General features: G+C 38.2%; 1 protein-coding gene across 1 annotated transcript in view; it reads right to left on the bottom strand.

Annotated features, from left to right (window-relative positions):
- Positions 1 to 22,273, bottom strand: part of CACNA1I (calcium voltage-gated channel subunit alpha1 I) — a 370,590-nt gene that overhangs the window by 312,653 nt on the left and 35,664 nt on the right. Inside the window, exon 2 of the mRNA XM_072421248.1 lies at positions 10,602 to 10,699. Within this exon, the coding sequence (XP_072277349.1) occupies positions 10,602 to 10,698 (97 nt within the window). The 5' untranslated portion in view covers position 10,699. The remainder of the gene's footprint in view (positions 1 to 10,601; positions 10,700 to 22,273) is intronic.

Here is a 22,273-nt window from a genome sequence, read left to right as displayed (position 1 = left end):
CTCCTATTCCTAGGGATCCTTTAAAGCACCTTCTAGGCCTCCCAATTAAGGGTCTCTTAAAAATACAAACCAAATTAATGGCCCATATACTGACCTTGGCCAGGTGCCTAATTACATTACAATGGAAATCTACAACCCCTCCTACCGAATCAGATCTGTATGAGTGCATACAAAATATTAGGCTAATGGAGCTGCTAATGGCCAGAATACACCACTGATTGGAGAAACATCAAGCTATTTGGTTTGCATTGAATCAATATCAATTAACTCCCAGCTAAGCAAAGCCTATCCTCCGGGGAAGGCCCTGCTAGCTCCAGGCAAGCAAAGAAAGCAACCCTCCTTTCACATTGCTGTTGATCCTTTCTCTTCTTAGTGTGACCTCCCTTTCTTTTTCCTGACTCTCTCCAGATCTGAATTACAACTGGAGTTCCTTTTTTGCTCTGTATCAAACTGTCACGGTGCTGCAGGGCAGGATGGTGGACCTCCGATGTCACCAGCTCAGTTGACAGAGTTGTACATAGGGTGGGGGGTCTAAGCAGCTGCCCGGTCTTCACCGGAGCTTCTGGAAGTGAAGATGTTAAACTGCGGGCAACTGTCAGGTTGCAGTTCCTGTGCACGCAGAGACAGGTGACTACAGACAGACAGGAACAAAGCTTGGTGCCAGAACGAGAGACAGAGAGTACTCAGCAAAGCCAAAGGTCAGGGCAGGCGGTGATCAGGACTAGTCAAAGGTCAAGCCAGGGTCAGTACACAAACAAATCAGGAACAGGAGACAGACTGGAACAATAGGAACCTGGGAGGGGACCCAAAGAAACTCCTTGTTCAGGCAACTTCCTGTTGCCAGTCTATTCCTTTTATAGGGGAGGTCATGAGACAGATGGAAATCACATGACCCACAGGTAAGAGAACCCACCACCAGAAGGCATGCGGAAGCAGAGGCAGCTTAGGTAGTACTTGCACTTCTGCCAGCAGATGGAGTGCTTTTACAGAATGTTTTGGTTCTCTGTGGAAAAGGGGAAGCTCTCATGGGATCACATGGCTGAGACCAGGAAGTGACCAATCAACAGGGAAGCTCTAGAAATGTCTTGGAGCCCTGTGTGTGATGAGGTTATGAGTGAGGAAGTCGGTATCAGGTCATTGGAAGAGCGGAGAGAGTGGCTAGGGGAGTATTGTTTTACTAGGTCAGAAAGGTAAGTGGGGCAAAAACTGTGGAGGTATTTGAAGGCAAAGCACAGGAGATGAATTTGATTCTAAGATGAAAAGGAAGCCAATGGAGAGAACTACAAAGAGATGCAGTGGAGGAGGAGCGGAGGGAAGGATGGATGAGTCTGGCTGCAGCATTCATGATAGAGGGAGGAGAGTGGGGGAGGAGGAATTACCATTGAAAGAATGTGTCAAAAGCAGAGGAAAGGAGAAGGAGAAGGGAAAAGTTGCCTTGAGATAATTTAACTAGACACTCCCATCTTGTCTCGATCAAGAGGTTTTCTTCCCAGGAGATCTGCATAATATGTTCTGACGACATCCAGGATCTCTGCCCTTGTCGTAACTAAAGAACCTGTATTGTCAATCAGAAACTCCACAGACTTAACTGCTGAGCCTTGTTTGCAATTCAGGTAAGGGCCAGGTGAGTGGTATTTCCCATAATCTCTTGCAAGAACCAAAGAGGCCTCCGTGCCATATTGTTTTTTTTTCAAAGGTAGTGATATCTCGGTGATCTCCTCTGGGTTACCTTTCCTTGAGACAAGTTGGGCAAGCCTTCTGCTCAATCTCTGATAGTTTACATATTTATCACAACGTTTCTTTTTACCATGGTATCTGAAAAAGCCACCAATCCTTCTATTAACAAGTTCCCACCACTCAGACTGACACAGGGACAGGACTGATATCTGTGCCTGAATCCTCAAAGGATTGTCTAACACTCTCAACTTTCAATAATTCCAAATTGGGTTTCCAGATACCCCTCGCTCTGAGTGGAGCATTTGAAGCAATGAGGCATGAATCTCCTCCAGATTCCCCAGCAGGAGACTTAGGTCCCAGTTCATCCCAAGGACTGTGCATGTTTCCCGCAGAGGCATACAGACCAGGGTGTTGTAGAAGTGGAGCTCAGAGACACCTGCTCCCAGGACACAGCCACAGTCCTCTATTCCTCCTCTATCACTCTCTGTATATGTCTGTCATTAGAAACATCTATTTATGTACAGTGCTGCATATTATGTTGGCACTATATAAATACTGTTTAATATTAATAAAAATGTACAGCTCTATCCAGTGGTCATTTTAGGCACAACCACACATTTAAGCCTGCATATTCCAATGGGGGGCTCTGCAGGAAAAATAGCCGCACCTTCAAATTATTACAACAACATTAGCAGCAACCATACATCTGATTGTATATCTTTTTTTAAACCAATATGGAGGATAGAAAGGATGAGGTAAGATTTGCTGTGCACAGTATTTCTCCCAGGTAAGTGGATGGCACTAATATGCTTCCTGGTTACCTACAGCTTACCTTTTCTTCTTTTTTTTCTGCCATTTGCATGCCCATTCAAAGCAACAGGGTAGTGAGTCTAGACAGTCAGCAACTATAAAGAATAACTGTAAAGCATTTGAGCCATCAATAAACCATGCATTGTCTCGCAACCCAACGCATTTCGCCCTTGGCTTTCTCAAAGGTGTAGACATTGAACGGCTAAACAAATAAATATGCAAAGCAAATAAAATATTTATGATTGAGGTATACAAAAATATACAGATATACAGTTATATTTCTAATTGGGGTATACAAAGATAAACCTAATTCCAATAGCATGGTATGATAAATGTGTGAATAAAATGAGTAATATATAAGTAATAAAATAAATAAAATATACTAGATGTGTAAATACAATGAGTAATATATAAGAAAATATATACCAAAGAACTAAATGTAACCATGATTGATAAAGACAGTCATAATTGGGAAGTGAGCTGATACATGTTTCATTGCCCCTGATTCATCATTGAAATCCGCGATCGCTGGAAGCGCGAACGTACGCGCGGCCAGCGATCGCGGATCTAATACGAATGCGCGACCGATAATCCGATTTTGCTTGATGAATCAGGGGCATTATATCAAACATCAAGAGAATAGGTGGAGGTTGGAAATATGTTTGTATAAAAATGTAATACATGCAAACTGTAAAATGTATTGTAGAATACTAAAATAAATCTAATAGGTGTTACATTAAATCATATATCAAATGGCATATACATTGTCTTATTATTTACTTACTAATACTATTACTTATTATTTGCTGTAGTTGCCAACACATATAAGCTCAAACTTCTGTCCTTTGCATATAGTTAGGGTCAGTTGGGGAAAAGTTGGAAATAGGATATGTATTTAGATCTATACTTAGCCAAAACCCCTGTTCTCTATATAATCTTTATTGGCATCTTCCAGAAACGTATTTTATTTTGCTCATACTGCACAGCACCTTCCTGTTTATGCCCATCACTGTCCTCCTCCTGTTTTATACTACCACTTCCACCACCAGAACCAGTACCACCATTACAGCACACCACTACTGCTACTAAATAACAATTGTGCCCCTTTCAATGCTCTTCTCTTCTACACCATCCTCCTGGTTTACCATGTGTATGCCATCACACAGCATTTCTTCATCATCATATCTTGTTTCTTGTGATTCATACAAACTACCAACTTTAAACTCCTGGGAGAACGGAATAGTGTTTGCAAAAAGAAAAATGAATTAGAAGCCTGTGCCCTCAGAGAAAGTCTTGTGGAGGAAGCAGAAGCATTGGTAGCTTGACTCTAGGCTAATGTATTACATTCACTGTTTTTATCTCCATACTGTGACTGAGAAAATGAATGGTGTTAATGCCCTCCCTCATACTATCCATAGTTAAATGAATTCTGGATTGAGATCCAAGAGGTTTACTTTAAATCAATTAAACCTATTAGATCCAACCTCTATAATTGAATGCATTTCCTGCTTAGATTTATTTGATTAGATTAGCTTAGATTGCTCCAGTTCCAAAGTCAGAACAGCTAAATTCTGAGCTAGAATCCACTCTAAAACTATCTGACGAACTTTATTTATAATTATAAATACTTGAGTACAACCAAAGTAACCATAAAACTAAAAGTAGAGAAAAAGAGACAGTGCCTCTCCCAGTGGCTAGTAGAGACATGTTGCAGGAACGCTAAGCGCTGAGCCAGCTAAATAGCCAAGGGCTAATCAGGATCTTCTGATTGGCTGGCAGGAGGCGCTTTAGCGAGGAGGAGGTAAGTGTGACAAATTGGCAGTTTAGCTCCTCCCCACTACACAATGGGCCTGATTTATCAAAGGTCATTAGGATTGGAGAAGAAAGACTATAATGGAAGAACCTGGGTGATCCAGCAAACTTGGAATGAATTTCTTACAAAGCATTTGACAATTTACATTATTTACAATAGCCACTGTAGGCCTGTCATCAAGGTAAATTGTGGTTTGTGTTCCCAAAGGCTACTGGTCATCAGGAGACGTCCCAATCTTACAACCACCAGGCAATGATAAATTTGACAACTATTTTACTTGCAAACAATGGTTTAACGTGTAAAACAAGGTATTGGCAAGGAAAACTTTAGTTCAGATTTAGATATTGAGAATCTAAAATTCGGCTTTGTTGAGCTTTATTGTTTCTCAAAGTGAACTGAGGCAAATTATTTAAAGTCACGAGGCATGAGTGAAATCACTGCATATTTCTATAGATTCTCTAAAATATTATTTTTAGGCCTACCAGGAAAACTACTATCGAAAAAGCCAAGCGTTGTCAAAAACAGCATGTCCCAATGCAAATTAATAAATAAATAAAATTTGTAGGAGATGCCCTAAATTTGCACACATTATTAGATTTTTTTTACATGGCAGCACTTAATTGAATACTAAAAATGTCAGAAACTAAAAACATTAGTATATTGCAGTAGAAAACATGGCAGAAACAAAAGGCATGTCCATGGAAAATTTGAATTAGTCCAGAATTTTACTTTGAGATGTAAAAATTGATCCTACAGAAACCCTCTTAGGGGTTGTATTTTTTAATTGTATTTTTTTAAATGGCAGAATAGTTTAAAAAAATTGCATATCATAGGACCTCATAGCGAAATTGTATTGACCTATTCATGTGGAACATAGCACTGCCATCAGTCACAATACTGGTATAGATTTAAATGTAACCATTTCAAAATTAAGAACAGATAGCAGGAAAGGAAATGCTATATCACTACACTAATAAGGGGCAGTTCTGTGGACAGATAGAGAAGAGCAGAATCCCAAATCTCAGAGCCTTCATTTAAAGCCCCTTTCACCACCACAGCAAACAATGCAAGAGGTTGTCTTGGACTCACAAAAACACACACCAACGACAGTTATAGTAGTTATCTTAGTTTATACTATGACATATTATGAATGCAATACCTTGCTTGTAGTGTGTGTGTTACTTAACAATTACTTAATAATTTAAAAGTAATATTCAGTGAAAGAGCAGATAAGTAAAACGCACACTTGTTATGTTTTTTTGCCTTTCCTGCAGGTGGTGCTGAATACCTGGTAATGATGAACTTCCACTAGCCCCCAGCAGATGGCCACATACAGGAGGAACTCATTATGCAAGAACCTGGGAGCTCCCTATTTAAGGTTTTGCCCTTCTTTGAGTCCTTGGCAGATCCTCATTGTTATTTGGCCTGCAACCTGCTGTGCTCTCTGTCCCCGATCCTGGTTTCTGTCCTTAGACCTTTTGATCCTCACCTGACCTGAGCTTGTGTACCTTTTCGGTTCTTATAAGTTTGTTTGTTATTTTTGGTGGTGTTTGTTATTTTTTGGATTGTCACAGTTTTGTTCACAATATTTCTTCATAACAGTAGGATCCAGCCAGAACTATGCAGGCTTCTGGGGACAGCTCTCCAGTAGAAGAACTATGTAGGCAGATCTCTGTGCAAGAAGGCCAGGGGCTACTATCAACTGGGGAACCATATCCAGACCCTGCCCACAAGTGACCCTGGCCAATGCGCTAGTTCATCCCATTTTATCGCCAGTTCCTTCACCCGAACCTAAGTTACCTTTTCTGACTGGGCTCTGAGGACATCAATGCCAATTCTGAGCCATTTACAATGCCTGTCCACTCTACTTCCCTCTGCAGCCCCCGACCTTTGGGGAGGAACACACTAAAGTTGGCACAGTGATCTCACTCCTCCAGGGGGAACCACAGACTATCACCAGAATTAATATTCAGGTGATAGGCTACGTACACACATTCAATATTTGTCATTGGGAAGGATCTTTCACGACAAAAGACTGCACGATGCATGAACAAGCACTGTACATACAGCACCATTTAGGGAGGAGATCAACCGAGTGGCACTGAATACCTGGTAAAGATGAACTTTGAAGAACGAAGAATCATCTGCCGTGTATACATAGCCCTAGTTTCTAGATGTGTAGCAAGCTTGGAGATCTCCATCATGGATTTAACTAACATATGTAAAATACTTTAAGATTCAAGAAAAAAAAATAAATGTCATATTACCACAAATGAATGCTTACGATATTTAGTAGTTTCCATGCAAAGAACTTCACAAAGTGCTATTTGCATTGAGTCCGTTAACCCTTCACATCAAAACATACTTTCAGGGAGTAAACTTTCCTAATATACGTCTCTATATTCTGGCATGCCTTACATGATGTGCCATGAATCAGAAACGTCCAGATATTCCAATTATGGGTTGGAACAGAATTTGATAGCTCCATGAAATCATTGTTATGTTTGTGGTGTTTCATTTATATTGTACAAAAACTTTAATACATTTTTTTTAAACATTCTTTCATTTGAACGGTATAATTAGAGACCTTCAAACATCATCATCTGAGGTTCCTATTCATTTTTCCAGCTGTAAATTCACTGAAGAATAGTAAACCAGTAAAAGAATGCATGATTGAGATGACTGCCTGCACTCCACTGGGGGATAAGAATATAACACCATTGCTTACCAGTATGTTGGGATTACATATTACCAGCAAAGTGACCAATAGTGGTATGGTAAACACATAATCTTATTTGGTTCTAGAATGTACTGGTATTTAATTAGCTTGGATCATATGCAGCAGTAACATCCTAATCTGATTGCCTTAGGTGACATTTTTAGGTCACTTAACAGAGACGCATGTTTTCTTATCTAACAAATTCACTTTAGATTTAGAGGATTAGGATAAGGACATCAATTATTATATTGGCCAGCAGCAGGACATTTTTAAATAGCAAAGAAACCTTTACAAAGACAAAGCACACAAGCAGCAGTTTTGGTTCAAGAAGCTGCTGCAGAGGATACAGCAGTGTAAAACTGGACAGTAGTAGGATAATTTTAATGAAAGAGTTGGCTAAAAGTCATAGTCATACAGGAGAAATGCAGGTGTATTATTACTACTTAAGTTTTAAGACTACAGATTATATAGCAGTGTACAGCTGCTCAGGAGCAGGACATTTTTAATTGTGAAAAGTCTTTCTGAAACTGGCTGCTGTCATTTCATCCTTTACCTCACCAAAACCACCAACGATTTTAAGAAGGAAAGGCTATTCCAATCTACAACTTACATCAATGAATCAAGTTCTCCAACAAACATGGACACACCAATAAGCAATAGGAGGTAGTGAAGGACCTTGTGTTATGTTGAATTTTAGCATGTGAGTGTAACATGCCCTTATCCATGGTGCTTCATCCCCTGGACCTGCATATAACTGCTATATCAGCTTAATACTTCACTATAATTACCATCTTTAAGAAAAAAACAAAGAATCATCCAATCAAGTATTATCGTACCTAAATAAGACCTATCTCTCATTTAGTTTAGAAACTATCTTCTCCCAACTGTTTCCAATCCACATCATTATATCAATCAATACCCAGATTCATTCATGTAACCATTATTGCTGAATATTATCATTCACCTTAAGTCTCCTAAAATGATCTCTTTGGGGAACCTTGGTGTGGATTTTTCATTGGTACCTATTTTTGATTTTAAAGCACAATAATTACACTATCCATTGTTATTGTTTCCTCATTTCCCTGAACAATCCCCTGAAGAAGCCTTTTTGGCGAAACGTGTTGGAAACTTGAGAGAAGTTTAGAATTTTGATCACCATTTACAAAGTGTAAACACTGTATTTTGTGTTTTTTTTTATTCTGTTCATGATTTAATTATCTCATAGAATATTAGTTCTATGTTAACAATAGGACCATTATAATCCTTAACCAATAAATGTTTACATTTTTATTTATTTTTGCCCCAAAAGCCTACCCCCTTTCTATTCTCTCTTTCTAGTTATTACCAGGTAACTACAGACCTGTTAGTTTAACGTCCATAGTTGGAAAGGTCTTAGAGAGTTTGATAAAGAACCACATAGAGTAGTTTCTGCTAGAAAATAATATTATAAGTGATAGTCAGCATGGCTTCAAGAAAGACAGAAGTTGTCAAACAAATTTACTCTCTTTTTATGAGGAAGTAAGTAAACAGGTAGACAGTGGAGTGGCAACTAAACTAATAAAAGGAATGGAGGAGCTCCGCTATGAGGAGAGATTAGCTGAACTGAATCTATTCTCCCTTGAGAAGAGACGTGTAGGGGTGATATGATCATATTTGTGTCTGGAGGAAAAGAAGTTTAAGCCCCGGATAAGGAAGTGATTCCTCACTGTAAGGTCTGTGAAAATGTGGAATCGGTTCCCTCAGGAAGTAGTTTCAGCAACTACTATACCAGGGCTTTTTTTGCCTTCCTCTGGACCAACTATGTCCAAAGGGTTTTATATCTGGGATATGTTTATTTACCTAGTGGTTGAACTTGATGGATTTATGTCTTTTTTCAACCTAACCTACTATGTAACTATGTAACTACAGATAGCAGTAAAATCTGATAGGGGTTCAATCATGTTCACACTCTCTCAATAACAAAAAAAAACAATATATAAATCGTAATGCAATACAAGTCATTTAGCAACACTAAATGCACTTAACTGATGTGAATGGGCCCTTAATCTTCCCTGTTTCAGTTTTTACCTTTTCAGATAGTGGATTTTGTGGACATGCAAACTAATGCAGAGCTAAAAATTATCACTTTCATCGTTATCACCTTTGCTTTTCAAATTTTCCTTGCTCATAGTTGTTCACACAAATTTTAACACACATTCACTAAGTAAAGTAAATACATTCTGCTTATCTATTTCTAGTGAACTCCATAAACTTTACCAATGCATTTTGAAAATTTGTCACAGCCATAGGTCAGTGTGAAGACAGGCCTACTACTAATTGTAAGATAAAGCGTTAGGTCCTTCATATTATTACTCAAAGTGTTACAATTAGCAGTCTTTTGAAGACTCAATTCGTGTCAACTCAAATTTCCATCCTACATGATTGATATATGGTAATGTATTATTAGACAAAATGGTTGAAGTCAAGCCACTTTGACCAAACCCATAATCAGGGATCAAATTCTAATTTTTTTATCAATAGCTTAGGTTAGCAATGCTTATTTTTCAGTTTGCTAAACCATTTCACATAGCTTGTCTCATAAGATCTAATTATAACTTCCTAAGGAATATGTCCAGGGCTCTTTAAAGTTCTATTGTGTGATCCTAACTTTCTAGTGTACCATTGATAATACTGATAGTACTGTAGTACTTCTTTAATATGCTAATTTAAACCAGTAAATATGAAATTCTCTACAACATAACGCCTGGTCTGCAAACTACAAGTTTTTTTTTTCTCAAGAAACCTAAACTAGTTTAGGAAAAGAATAGATATTTCAAGTGCTAGTTATCTAGACACTGTAAAATATTGTAGGCAAGCTCTACACTATTATTTAAATTTTAAATAAAAAAAATACTATATAACTGTCCTAAAGGTGGATGACACATTAGAAGCAATGAAAACAATCAGCCAAGAGAAACATTAAAGTACATAAAAGTATCAAGCACTTACGTGACACAACTGGACGAGGACGCATGGAATGGGCGGGACTTAGTAACAAAGGTAAGCCGCTGATTGGCCGGAGAAAGACAGGCGATGGGATGAAGAACTAAAGGCAGAATTGGCCCTGAGAGAAGAAGTACAGTATGGACAGACAGACAGTACAAATAATACAAGGAGAGGGGGGTGGAACACATAGTGGATACCCTTAGCTCCAGGTCTGAACAAGCAAGGTTACTAAACACAGTTTAAATAGTGTGCTTATGGTTACCAAGTTAACACAGAACAACAATTTTTAAAGCTAACCTGGTCTCGAATAATATAGGAAAGAAATGTACACACATTTAATGACATAGAGCTGAGGAGACTACCAGAAACAGATTATACATTCTCCTATTCCACCCACCTCATATTGGTAACAAAATCAAGCTTAAAAAGGTAAGAGATATCTGGGTAGAATAGACAAAAGCAGCATATGACTTTCCAGTTGTGACTATCATTATATTCTACAACTGCAAGCTAGAAGAGTATTTTGGAGTATGCATCCATAAAAACAACTTGAGAGGCATAGGCTGCCTATCCCTAGTGTAGAAAAATGACACTTACTAGGAACTCTGTTGATGGCCTTCAGTGGTCTGAGAACACGAACAGTTCGGATAGCAGACAGGTTTATATTCTGCAGATCCAGGGAGTACTCCACCATCCTGCAATAAAGATATAATGGAAAGAAGTTACATAATAACAAATGAAGGATCACCTTTATCATTCGAAAATTATAACGAATATAACAAAAGATAATAAAGAACGAACAGAAAAAAGTTTCTTTTGGCTAAAATATATTCAAAATGAGTTCAAAGAACTAATACCTATAGTACATGATATATTGCATAGGCACAGTTATCAATATTGTGCTCAACCCCCCTTATTTACCCTTGGCATTCACATCATGATAGGTAAAAAGGGGGGGGGGGTCATTTCTAGACAAACACTCCTGGTAAATAATGGACATGAAAAATAAAAACAAAGATCCTGTTTAGGTTAATCATTAAGGTTTGTTAGTTGTGACCGTAAAAGTGAAGCTCTTAAGTCCATACCACCCAACACATTTCGCCATAACGGCTTCCTCAGGGGATCTTGAGACACATGTACTCTTAAATCATAGTTACATAGTAGGTCACGATGAAAAAAGACATAAATTCTTCAAGTTCAACCATAGTGGAAATAAACATTTTCCAGATATTAAACCCTGTGAACATAGTTGGTCCAGAGGAAGGCAAAAAAAAAACCCTGGTACAATTTGCTTCAACAGGGGAAAAAATTCCTTCAAGTTTCCATGAGACAATCTGATGTTCCCTGGATCAGCAGTCTCTTATCTTTACTTTAACCTTTCCTGGCAGTATGAATACTAAGAATTTTTAAATGTAAAAGCGGTACATTAAAAATACTTTAAAATATTTCAAATTTCCCACCTGGTCCCGATTACCAGCCCAACAGTCTCTCCCTCTAGCCATGCATGCAGATGCTCGATGTCAAACAGTAAACGTCCCAATACTGAATTCTGGGGTACACCACTAATAACCTTGGACTATCCAGAGTATGAATAATTAATCACTACTCTCTGGATGTGGTCTTTAAGCCAGTTCTCTATCTATTTACAGATTTACTTTTCTGAACCTATTGATCCTAAGTTGCTTAATAACCGTCTGTGGGGTACAGTGTCAAATGCTTTAGCAAAGTCCAAGTATACTATATCAACTGCTATCCCACTGTCTACCTGTACTTACCTCCTCATAAAAAGAGAGTACATTTGTTTGACAACTTCTGTCTTTCTTAAAAGCCATGCTGACTATCACTTATAATATTGTTTTCTAGCAGAAACTGCTCTATGTGGTTTTTTATCAAACTTTCCCAGTACCTTTCCAACTATGGACGTTAAACTAACTGGTCTGTAGTTACCTGATAATGACTTTGCTCCTTTTTTTAAGATAGGAACCACATTGTCCTTACACCAATCCATCGGTACCTTGCCAGTGACTAAAGAGTCTCTTAAAATTAGAAATAATGGCTTTGAAATAACTGAGCTCAGCTCTTTGAGGACACATGGATGTAATCCATCAGGTCCTGTTGCTTTGTCAACCTTAATTTTTCCCAGCTGTTTCTCGATCATATCAATTCTGAGTCATTGTGACTTATTTAAGGCAGTGACATTGCTATTATGAATTTGGGCTTGAGCTCTGCCATTTTCCTTCGTGTACACAGAGCTAAAAAAAAGTGTTCATATCCACCTTTTCTTTATCCCCAGATACCAACCCAATGGCATCCTTTAAGGGGCCTACATGCTCAGATCTGAACTTTTTGCTATTAATATATTTGAAAAATTTTGGGGGGTTTGCCTTACTTTCCTTTGCAATCAGTTTTTCATTTGGACGTTTTGCACATTTTATCTCCTTTTTATATCTTTTGTTATATTCTTTATAGGTTTCAAATGATGAAGGTGATCCTTCATTTTTATATTTTTGGAACGCCCTTTTCTTGTTCCTTATGGCTTTTTTAACATCAGCTGTGAGCCACATAGGTTTTAATTTTAGCCTCTTAAACTTATTACCCATTCGAATATATTTTTCAGTTTGTTTTTGTAGAACAGACTTGTAACATTGCCATTTCTGTTCTGTGTTCTTTGAGGACAATATTGTCTCCCAGTCCGAGTCACAGAGAGCCGCCCTTAATAATGGAAAATTTGCTTTCTTAAAATTAAATGTTTTTATCTTTCTTGTTTTTGCTTCCTGATTACAGCTTACAATAAATGAAATCTTTTGGTCACTGCTACCCAGATTCTCTTTTATTTGCACATTTGTTATAAGCTCTGCATTATTAGAAAGAACTAGGTCCAGCAGAGTATCATTTCTAGTTGGGGCTTCTATAAACTGTACCATAAAATTATCTTGTATTAAATTCACAAATTTCCTTCCTTTTGCTGTTCCTGTAGTGCCATTGCTCCAGTCAATGTCATGGTAATTGAAATCTCTGTTATTGTTTTTTTTCGTTTCATGTTTCCTGAAATACCAAGAGACATGCTAGGACACACATCCAATATGTTTAATGTTTTCTTTTTCATTTACATCTATGTATTTAATTTCAATTAATGGATGGACCTTACTATATGTATATTATGTATTTGATTTAAAAGTACATGTGTCTCAAGCTCTCCTGAGGAAGCCGTTATGGCAAAACGTGTTGGGTAATAGGAGACTTAGGAACTTCACCTTCAAGGTCACAACTAACAGACCTGTTGATTAACTTAAACAGGATCTTTGTCCTTATTTTTCATGTCCATTATTAACCAGGAGTGTTTGTCTAGAAATGACCCCCCCCCCCCTTTTTACCTAGCATGATGTGGATGCCAAGAGTAAATAAGGGGGGTTGAGCATATTATTGATAATTGTGATTATGCAATATATCATCTACTATATATATATTATTTCTTTGAACTCATTTTGAATATATTTAGGCCCAAAAAACCCTCCTTCTGTTCGTCTTTTATTATTTTTTGGAACTAACCCTAGGGTTTGTCTATAATATCCTTAAGATAGCGTAGGCAATTACACCAAACGCGTTCTTTCCCACTTATTCCTTAAAGGATGTCGCTGGGTTGTTAACTGGGGATAAGGAAAAGGCAGATTTACTAAACATTTTTTTTTTACACAAAGGAAAATGAGAACATATAGAGAACTCTCTTCCCGCTTAATCACTTTATTACGAAGAACAAGAGGGCACTCTTTGTGTCTAGGGGTAAAGAAAGAAATTTAATCTCCGGATAAGGAAGGGATTCTTCACTGTAAGGTCTGTGAAAATGTGGAATAGACTCCCCCAAGAAGTAGTTTCAGCAAATACTATGGATATTAGGATATTAGGAAAAAGCTGGATGATTTCTAGAAGCACAGAATATAACTGGGTATTAAGGCTTTAATGTAAAGATAACAGAGACTATTGATCTAGGGAACATCATGGGATCTGAAAGGAAATTTTTCCCCTGTTGGAACAACTCAAGGAACTAAACCAAGTTTATTTGCCATCTTCTGGATCAACTTTGCTGCAGCCAGTGGAATATGTACAGATTTATGGGCCCCAGTGTGAATTTTTTCAATGATCCTCCTGCAGGTTATCTGTATCAAGACCCTTGGCCGTAATAACTTCTGCATCTGGCTCCCTATCTCTCCTCCTTTCCATGCAAAAAAGTAAATGAATTGTATAAAAGAGATTAGAATATTATATATTATTACCATATGTAAGCATACCATACCAATAATATTTTCTCTATACCATTCCCTTCTTTACTGTGCAATATCTCATTACATGTAAGTAGCATTTCGGCTTGTCCATTCTTTAATTATTTTAATCAGTTGATCTTTAAGTGATTTCCCAACAATGGGATCACATTTGACTTAGAAAAAAAGGATTGCTAAGCAAATTAAATTTTTCAAATTTGAACATGTCAAGGTATTCCTTCAGTACAATGAAGTCTGTGAAAAATCTAATTATTTCCTAAAATACGCAATGAAAGAGCTGAAATGTGAATTAGTGAGAGAATAAATCCACAACTCCTCAGTAGCAGGGGGTATTAGTTATTTAGACGCTGAATAAAGGTTTGTGCCGGACATTTAGTGGATATCAAGGTTAATGGCTTGAAAAACATACATTTAAAAATAAATGTTCATTTTGCGTTTGAAACATCCAACGTAGATAGAGAACCTACTCACATTTCAAGAAACAAAAAAACAAAAATAAATACAAACTGTGGCACTTAAAATGCTGCAATGTTTGGAATTATTTTTAAACAAGGAAAACAGTTCTAATTGTATGTCATTGTTAGTAGTGCTATTTGTTACCTGGCCTCGATAACTTTCTGCGTACTGAACGGAGGACAAACAGCAAGACCAAGATAAAGCAAAGCTGTCTTGTTGTTTAGAACACCTTAACAAGATGGAAATGTTAGGTTGATGTGTAAATAACAATAGGCACAGTATTGTTTTTTTATTTTTGTGACTTTAGTTACTTGCTGATTTTAAATACAATGTATTACTTCAGATACCAGTAATGCAGCGCTCCAAGTGATGCTCACCAAGACCAACCAGTGCTAGGCTTACTCAACACTCGAGACCTCCTGGCTGCCCTATCAAACAAAGAAAGGCCACTTGTAAGGTTTTTTTATGCCTTCAATAAAGCTTAAGCCAAACAGTAATGGTTAGGGGCATGATGTAATCACAGGATTAGCAATTACACCCTATACTTGGGTGAATGTGTCAGGGAGGGCGATACCGAAGTCTGCAGATTGTTTGATTTTGTTTAGTTTTCAGTTGATATTAACTAATTTTAGACAGAAACAATCTATTTTGTAACAATCCAGGGACTTGGCCCAAAGGTCTATTTAACCACATGATGGTTGTCCCAGCTGGTGTTCTTTGTTCTATTATAATCCAGTATAATAATATAATATTTACCTGCCTTGCCTGCAAATGTAGGGCCATTTATGTTTAAAGAAAGCGAGCACTACACCATTGAAATAAAAATAAGAATCTGCTGATCTGTGTTGGACATGCACTTTGAACACAGGAAACTGAAAGGAAGAAGCTGAGAGAGGAGGCGACTATGGTAAAAAGAGGAAGCTAGAGCTGATCATCCAATTGGTTGCTGATACTTTGGTAGGAAAATCAATATCCAATGAAGACGTGGACTTACCTTTACAGAGAGCTGTTAGTTTGAGCCTGTGGCAAGTTTATTTACTATAGCAAGCTGCCAGATTATGACCCCCCCACCCCTCCGCCATATTGCAGTTTATCTCTATTAGAGGTATTGTCACCCACTTTGTGGGTGGACAGTGTTTTACATGGTTTAAGATGGCCTGCTCTGTTTGGTTTTGATTTTTAGGACTAGCTGTTGGGTAATGTTGCCCAGTTTGTAGATGGACAATAATTCATATAAATAAAGATGGTCAATTCTATTTAATTTATGATGCTTGAGTCTGGAATGACTAAACTTGTTGGTTATACAATGTTTATAGTGAATTAATAAAGATGAAGTTAATAAAGATCAAAATAAATTTTATTTAACCCCACTGCTATTATTTTTCTATTATTCAACCACACCTATTGGTAAATTATTTGTCATGTAGAAATTAAATTTCAGGTTTTTGATGTTGGACTGCTATTTTCCTGAACACAACTGTGTATATATTACATCTTGATATAGTGTACTTACCTACACTCCCGTGAAAGCTGCTGTAGAACAAATACTAATATTTAGCTAAGCAGGGATACAGCCATCAACAAAAAATTGAGGAGAGGTCCTATCCCCTTCCAAAAAAAAAAAAACATTCACTTTAATTACATAAAATAGTAAATAGTAACAATAGTAACAACCTTGCTTATCCAAGGCAAAGTGACAAGATCATTTCAAAAAGTTAACATAGGTTTTTCACAAATTTCCTTCACTTTTCTTCAGCCAGTGCTTGCGCAGTACAGGTCCATTGACTTCTTTGGGCTGTCTCTAGATGAAGTAGAAAGGCTAGACAAGTCCTATCTTCCAATTGATAGGCCCAAAAATGTCACATAATAAAGTGACATTATTAGTAAGCCCTAACATTTTTCACAGACTGCGGCATATTGTGTAGCAAAGTGGAAGTTAGCTAGTGGAACTTCAAGAACTTTAGAATTATGTATCTGACTAATGTTATTCCTAAAAGCGTTTCGCGGCCAGTACCCCACTTTTTTAGGGGAAAAGTTAATACCGAACAATGTTCATAACAATTTATCAAAAAAGAAATAGATAACATCAGAAATGGATCAAGTTAACCAAATCTTAAGTTTGAATAGATTAAAACGTTGGCTATAATTACTCTTAGGCTGCATACACACGTGCAATAATTGTCGTTGGAAAGGATGTTTCATGATCTTTCCAACGACAAACGATGCAAATAATAATAATAATAATGATGCAAAACATGCATGATGCATAAAGAGTGCTGTACCGTTCTGCTCTATGGAGGGGGGGAGAACGACAGAGCAGCACCCTGCTGCGTGCTCTCCACCTTCACTTCCATTAAAATCCCTTGTCGTCCATCCCAGAAAAAAACCCTATAGACATAGCTGATCCAGAAAAAAACTTGGTTCAATTTGCTACAGCAGAGGAAAAAAATTCCTTCCTGATCCCATAAGGCAAGCTGATGTTCCCTGGATTGACAGTCTCTGTGTCACAGTGCCACAGGGCAGAATGGTGGACCCACCGTTTCACCAGCCCAGTTGGCAAAGACATGTGTGGGGCGTAGAGTCTAAGCAACTGCCCGGTGTTCTCCAGAGCCTCCAGAGGTGAGGAAAGTATACAGTGAAGAACACCAATTTTTTAGGCCAATACCAACAACATGTATTATGAAAATACCAAAATTTTATTAAGATTACCATTAAAAGAGATCATTCCAAGTATATAAAACACAGTAAAACCATGATTACAAGCATTAACCTCTCCTTTCAGAATAGCCCTATGGTAAGTAAATCTTGAGATTGTACTCTACGTGTTTCACGTATATATATCCAAAATATCCACTTCCTCAGGAGAGAGGGGAGGGAGTCTACAACCATTAAAAAAAATTACATTATTTTTATGTTCGTTTTACCATCAGACAAAACCGTGTCTACAGCAAAAATACATTATATTCAAAGTCTTGCACAGCAATGTACCTGATGCTTATATTTTCAGCAACACTCTCTTTTAAAATCAGTGGTAAGGGACAAGACGGTGGTCATGGCAATCAAGCTGTTATATGCTCCAATCTTCTATTGACATAAGGACAAACCACCCTCATTTATTCATCTTGTTATAATTTACAAGTTTAGTAGAACATAATAGGAAATTAATAACCATTTCATGAGAAATCCAATTTATGTTGCAAAAAAGTGCTCTAAGCAGTAAAGCACAATACCTTAAATGTGTTGTGTGGAGAATTAATCATTTAGCATGCCCATCTCTATATCTAGTGCCACCATATATCTAGTGTACCCATGGTGGAAACCCACCGCAAATTAATTATTATAAAGTGATATCCCATAATTACCCTTTCTTAGCCAATTAGTGCACAATTACTGGGGTTCACAGCCCACTTACATTACTTTACTTTTTCCCCTTTTAATGCCATATATATGCTCGTAATCTCATTTCCTAAACTCCCTTCTTGTTCTGCCTACATAGAAACACCCACAATTACAGAATACCAGATATATAATACCCTTGGTTTTACAATTTACTGCATGTTTTAACTTTGGAATCTTTTTGATTGGTGCTTTAAACTGTTCCTTGTTTTTGTGTATCCATACGCATTGTGTACATAAACCACATGGATAAGTTCCCCCTTTATCATCATTACTTTGACTTCCTTTATTTGTTTAAAGTGACTGCACACTAAATTATCTTTTTTTAAAAGTTAGATTTGGATTAGTACTGTGACAGAGTGTCCCAAAATGGCAGGGAAAGTGCATTAAAGGCTCCAGGGAAACAAAAGTGATTAGGTTTGTATAGGTTTTTAGGAAGAAACCAGGGACTATAGGGCCCTGGAGCTGGCCAAGGGAGTGAAAAGGTGGGTTACTTGGCCCAACGCAATCCTGATTTGAGTTATTTGCACCTGCACTCAGATGCAGGAAGGGGTGATGATCAGCCAGTGTGTGGTAGGCTGTAGTGTGATCAGCAAGAGGCTGAAAGAGAGCCAGAGTGGATTCCAGGCTAACAGAGAGCCAGAGTGGATTCCAGGCTGAGAGAGAGCCAGAGTGGATTCCAGGCTGAGAGAGAGCCAGAGTGTTCCAGGCTGAAGAGGGAGCCAGAGTGGATTCCAAGCTGAAGAGAGAGCCAGAGAGGATTCCAGGCTGAGAGAGCGCCAGAGTGTTCCAGGCTGAGAGAGAGCCAGAGGGTTCCAGGTTGAAAAAGAGCCAGAGTGTTCCAGGTTGAAAAAGAGCCAGAGTGTTCCAGGCTGAGAGAGAGCCAGAGTGTTCCAGGCTGAGAGAGAGCCAGAGTGTTCCAGGCTGAGAGTGACTGGCTAAATCGGCATAAAGCATCAATGCCATTTGCAATCCCGATGGTGTGAGGAGAACCGCAAGACCATCTAATCGACTGCTATTTTTGCCACGTCAACAAAGTGGATTCTCAGGTAAGACTAGGCACAAAATTCTATATCCCAACCTTGACTTTGCAATGAGGCCTGTTCCCCATGATGAGTCATTGCCAGTTCCGGTACCGCCAAATGATGGACTTGCTTCTGTAGAAGGTGATGAAGAATGCGCTGGAGTTGCAGACAGTTACAACCCCGAATTATCTGATCCTGACTACCTGGGCGATGAAGATTCAGAAGCAGAGACCTTTACACAAGCAGAGCTGAGTGATCTTGTTTGTGATCTAAATCAGAACTTCTTGCTTCAAGGCTTGAACAGAAGAACTTGCTTGCAAAGGGTGTAACTGTAACTCACTACAGAAAACAAAATCATAACTTGACAACGTTCTTCCTTAGTGATGGCTCACTGTGCTACTGTCATGATATAAATGACTCCCTAACAGTTTGTCACAAGAGCATGTTCCATCTGAATGGCGTATCTTCATTGATTCCTCTAAAAAACATTATGGTGTCAATATGGAATTGTGTCTACAAAATTCCCAGCACCATCACTTGAGTGTGGTGAATTTGACAAAATATAAACTCTCAGAAAGTGAATTAGAAATACTTCAATTAGGATTAGGCTTTTGTCCCTCCAACGATTTCAGTAAATTTGAGTTTATAAAACATCTGCACCTTTTCGCTAGAAGGCTATTTTTAAAGCCTTTTTTGATAAAGAACCTAAAACAAGAAGAACTCAACAAACAATATGAAGGTTATACACACATATAGAAGAATTTAGAACTCTTAGAAATCTCATGGAACTATGGGAGGAAAGTAATTTAGAAGATTCACAGGTTCCAACTGATATTAACAATGATATGTCTTTGCAGTAAATTTAAAATCAGATAAATTCCCTGACTTAAGACAAAACCCCATGATACATACCTTTGTACAACAAGCGTCACAGGCAGTTGATAAGATAGAAATACCCAAATGGCAGGGAAACTTAACAAAAAAACATTACAATGTTTTTTGTAAGAATGTTAATATTACAATCAAACTGTCTGATAAAGGCAGTAATGTTGTAATTTTAGACAATAATCAATTTATAGAGATGTGCCAAAAAATACTAGGGAATTCTAAATGGTATAAAAAAATTAAGTCTAAGTAAATTTAAGAATATTATACATTGATTACTTTAGCCAAAATGAGGGAGCTATTGATTCTAAGGTTTTCTCCTATCTTAATAACAAGCATTCCAAAGTGCCAAACTTTTATTCCCTGCCTAAAATTCACAAAAGCATGAGTAACCCTCCAGGTGGCCCAATGGTGTCAGGGAGCCAGGTGGGGAAAGAATGATCATGGCTGATGGGGGCCTCCCGATGTACTTCCGCCATGTTTTGCTATGGTAGGGGGAGATCGATGCTGTCCTCATCCTATGGCAGGGCTCTGAGACAATATTGTTAAAATTCTTCAAAAACTGTGTATCAATAACTTTAATCTGAAGTTTAGCATACAATCGAGTAACGTCTCTCTCCCATTCTTAAATATAGAAATCTGTATCAAACAGGATTTAAAGGTTTCCTACAAGGTATGCCGTAAACTTACGCCAGGAAACACTATTTTGTCGGCAACAAGTGTCCATCTGGAGTCCTTAAAAAGGAGTATCCTATTTTCCCAAAACTTAAGAATTAGAAGAAACTGTTCTAAAGATTCTGAATTTGAGACAGCTGCTAAGGACCTACAGTTGAGGTTGCTACAAAAGGGTTATAAGAAAACTACCCTTATGAAAGCTTTTAACAGAGTTAAACAACAAAGGAGAACAGAAATATTATTTGCAACTAATAAATCTATGAAACAAGTAGATCAAGTGAGAATAATTACAGAATATTCAGAACAACATAATAAACTAAGAAATATTTGTGGGAAATATTGGCCAATTCTCACTTCTAATCCAGTCTTTAAAAAAACATATCAACATGTATCCTCAAATAACATTCAAGACATTGCCTTTGCTGAAGGATAAATTAGTATATAGTCACTACAAAACTGAGAAAGAAAGAAAATTTACAAAACAAGAAGGGGGAACTTCACTGTAATGCGCCTGGGCACACAAACCACAACCAACTCCAGATATCCTTGAATCAGGTTTATTCAAAACAGCACAGCACAGCAAGGGTTAATTTCAATCAAGCAAGGTACAGAAGGATAAGGCAAATGCAGGTCAGTAACAATCCGAGGTCAGGGCTGGCAGAGTTCAATCAGAGTTAGTTTCAGACCAGGTCACTGAGGAGATGACAAGCAGATAAGTTTAAAGTACACAAAGACACACCCAAGCACACTGTGGTAACAGAGGCTATATCGGGCAATGGTGTAAAGGACAGGCTCTCCTTAAATGGCCAGGATGACCAATGACCTTGCGCCACCTGGCACCGTCTGATAGGAGACTGGGTAAATCCCCTGCGGCTGATTGGCCGCAGGGAATTCAAACTAACTATGTCCTGCCCCCGGGCGAGGCAGCCGAGTGCCACGCCCTCGGGGGGTACAAGAGGGACGCATAGTAACACGCGCACCTCTTCCTACAGCACCCCTAGGACGTGCACTACTTTGCACTTGTTGCAAAGGAGTGCTGAGAGCATGAACATCATTAACCACATCTAAAGGGATGCAAGGGCTGCAGCCTGGCTGAACAGTAGTTTGGCCAGGATGGATCCCTCCGCCTGCAGAGACAGACAAGCTGCGGGTAGGGCAGCAGCCTCGGCCATGCTGCCTGCTACTGTGGCTGGGAACCCCAGGGACACCGCGGGCTCGCAGGGCGGGTAAGTTCCTTACATTCACCCTGCGGATTATGTAGACAATGTTCTTGGATTTATGGGAAAAATGATAAAATAGAGATACCTGTGAAAATTCATCATAATCTGTAACAAATTGTGATCTATAAAACAAAAGGAATAATCTACCTTGCTTTTTGCAGCTGTGGTCATTATTATAATGACGAAAAGTGAGTTTAGAAAAATTATTTAGGAACATATATATGCCATAAAAAATTGAAAGACAGTCACTCCTCTAAGTCACCACATGGCAACGAGACACAATTTTAATACCGGTACTAAGGAACTAAAATTCCTGGCTCTAGAGCAGGTATTGG

Source organism: Pyxicephalus adspersus, chromosome 8, assembly GCF_032062135.1.
Source record: "Pyxicephalus adspersus chromosome 8, UCB_Pads_2.0, whole genome shotgun sequence".
In the NCBI taxonomy this organism is placed as follows: Eukaryota; Metazoa; Chordata; class Amphibia; order Anura; family Pyxicephalidae; genus Pyxicephalus; species Pyxicephalus adspersus.
Note: the sequence above shows the minus strand (reverse complement) of the source record. Positions and strands in the feature narration are given on the sequence as shown.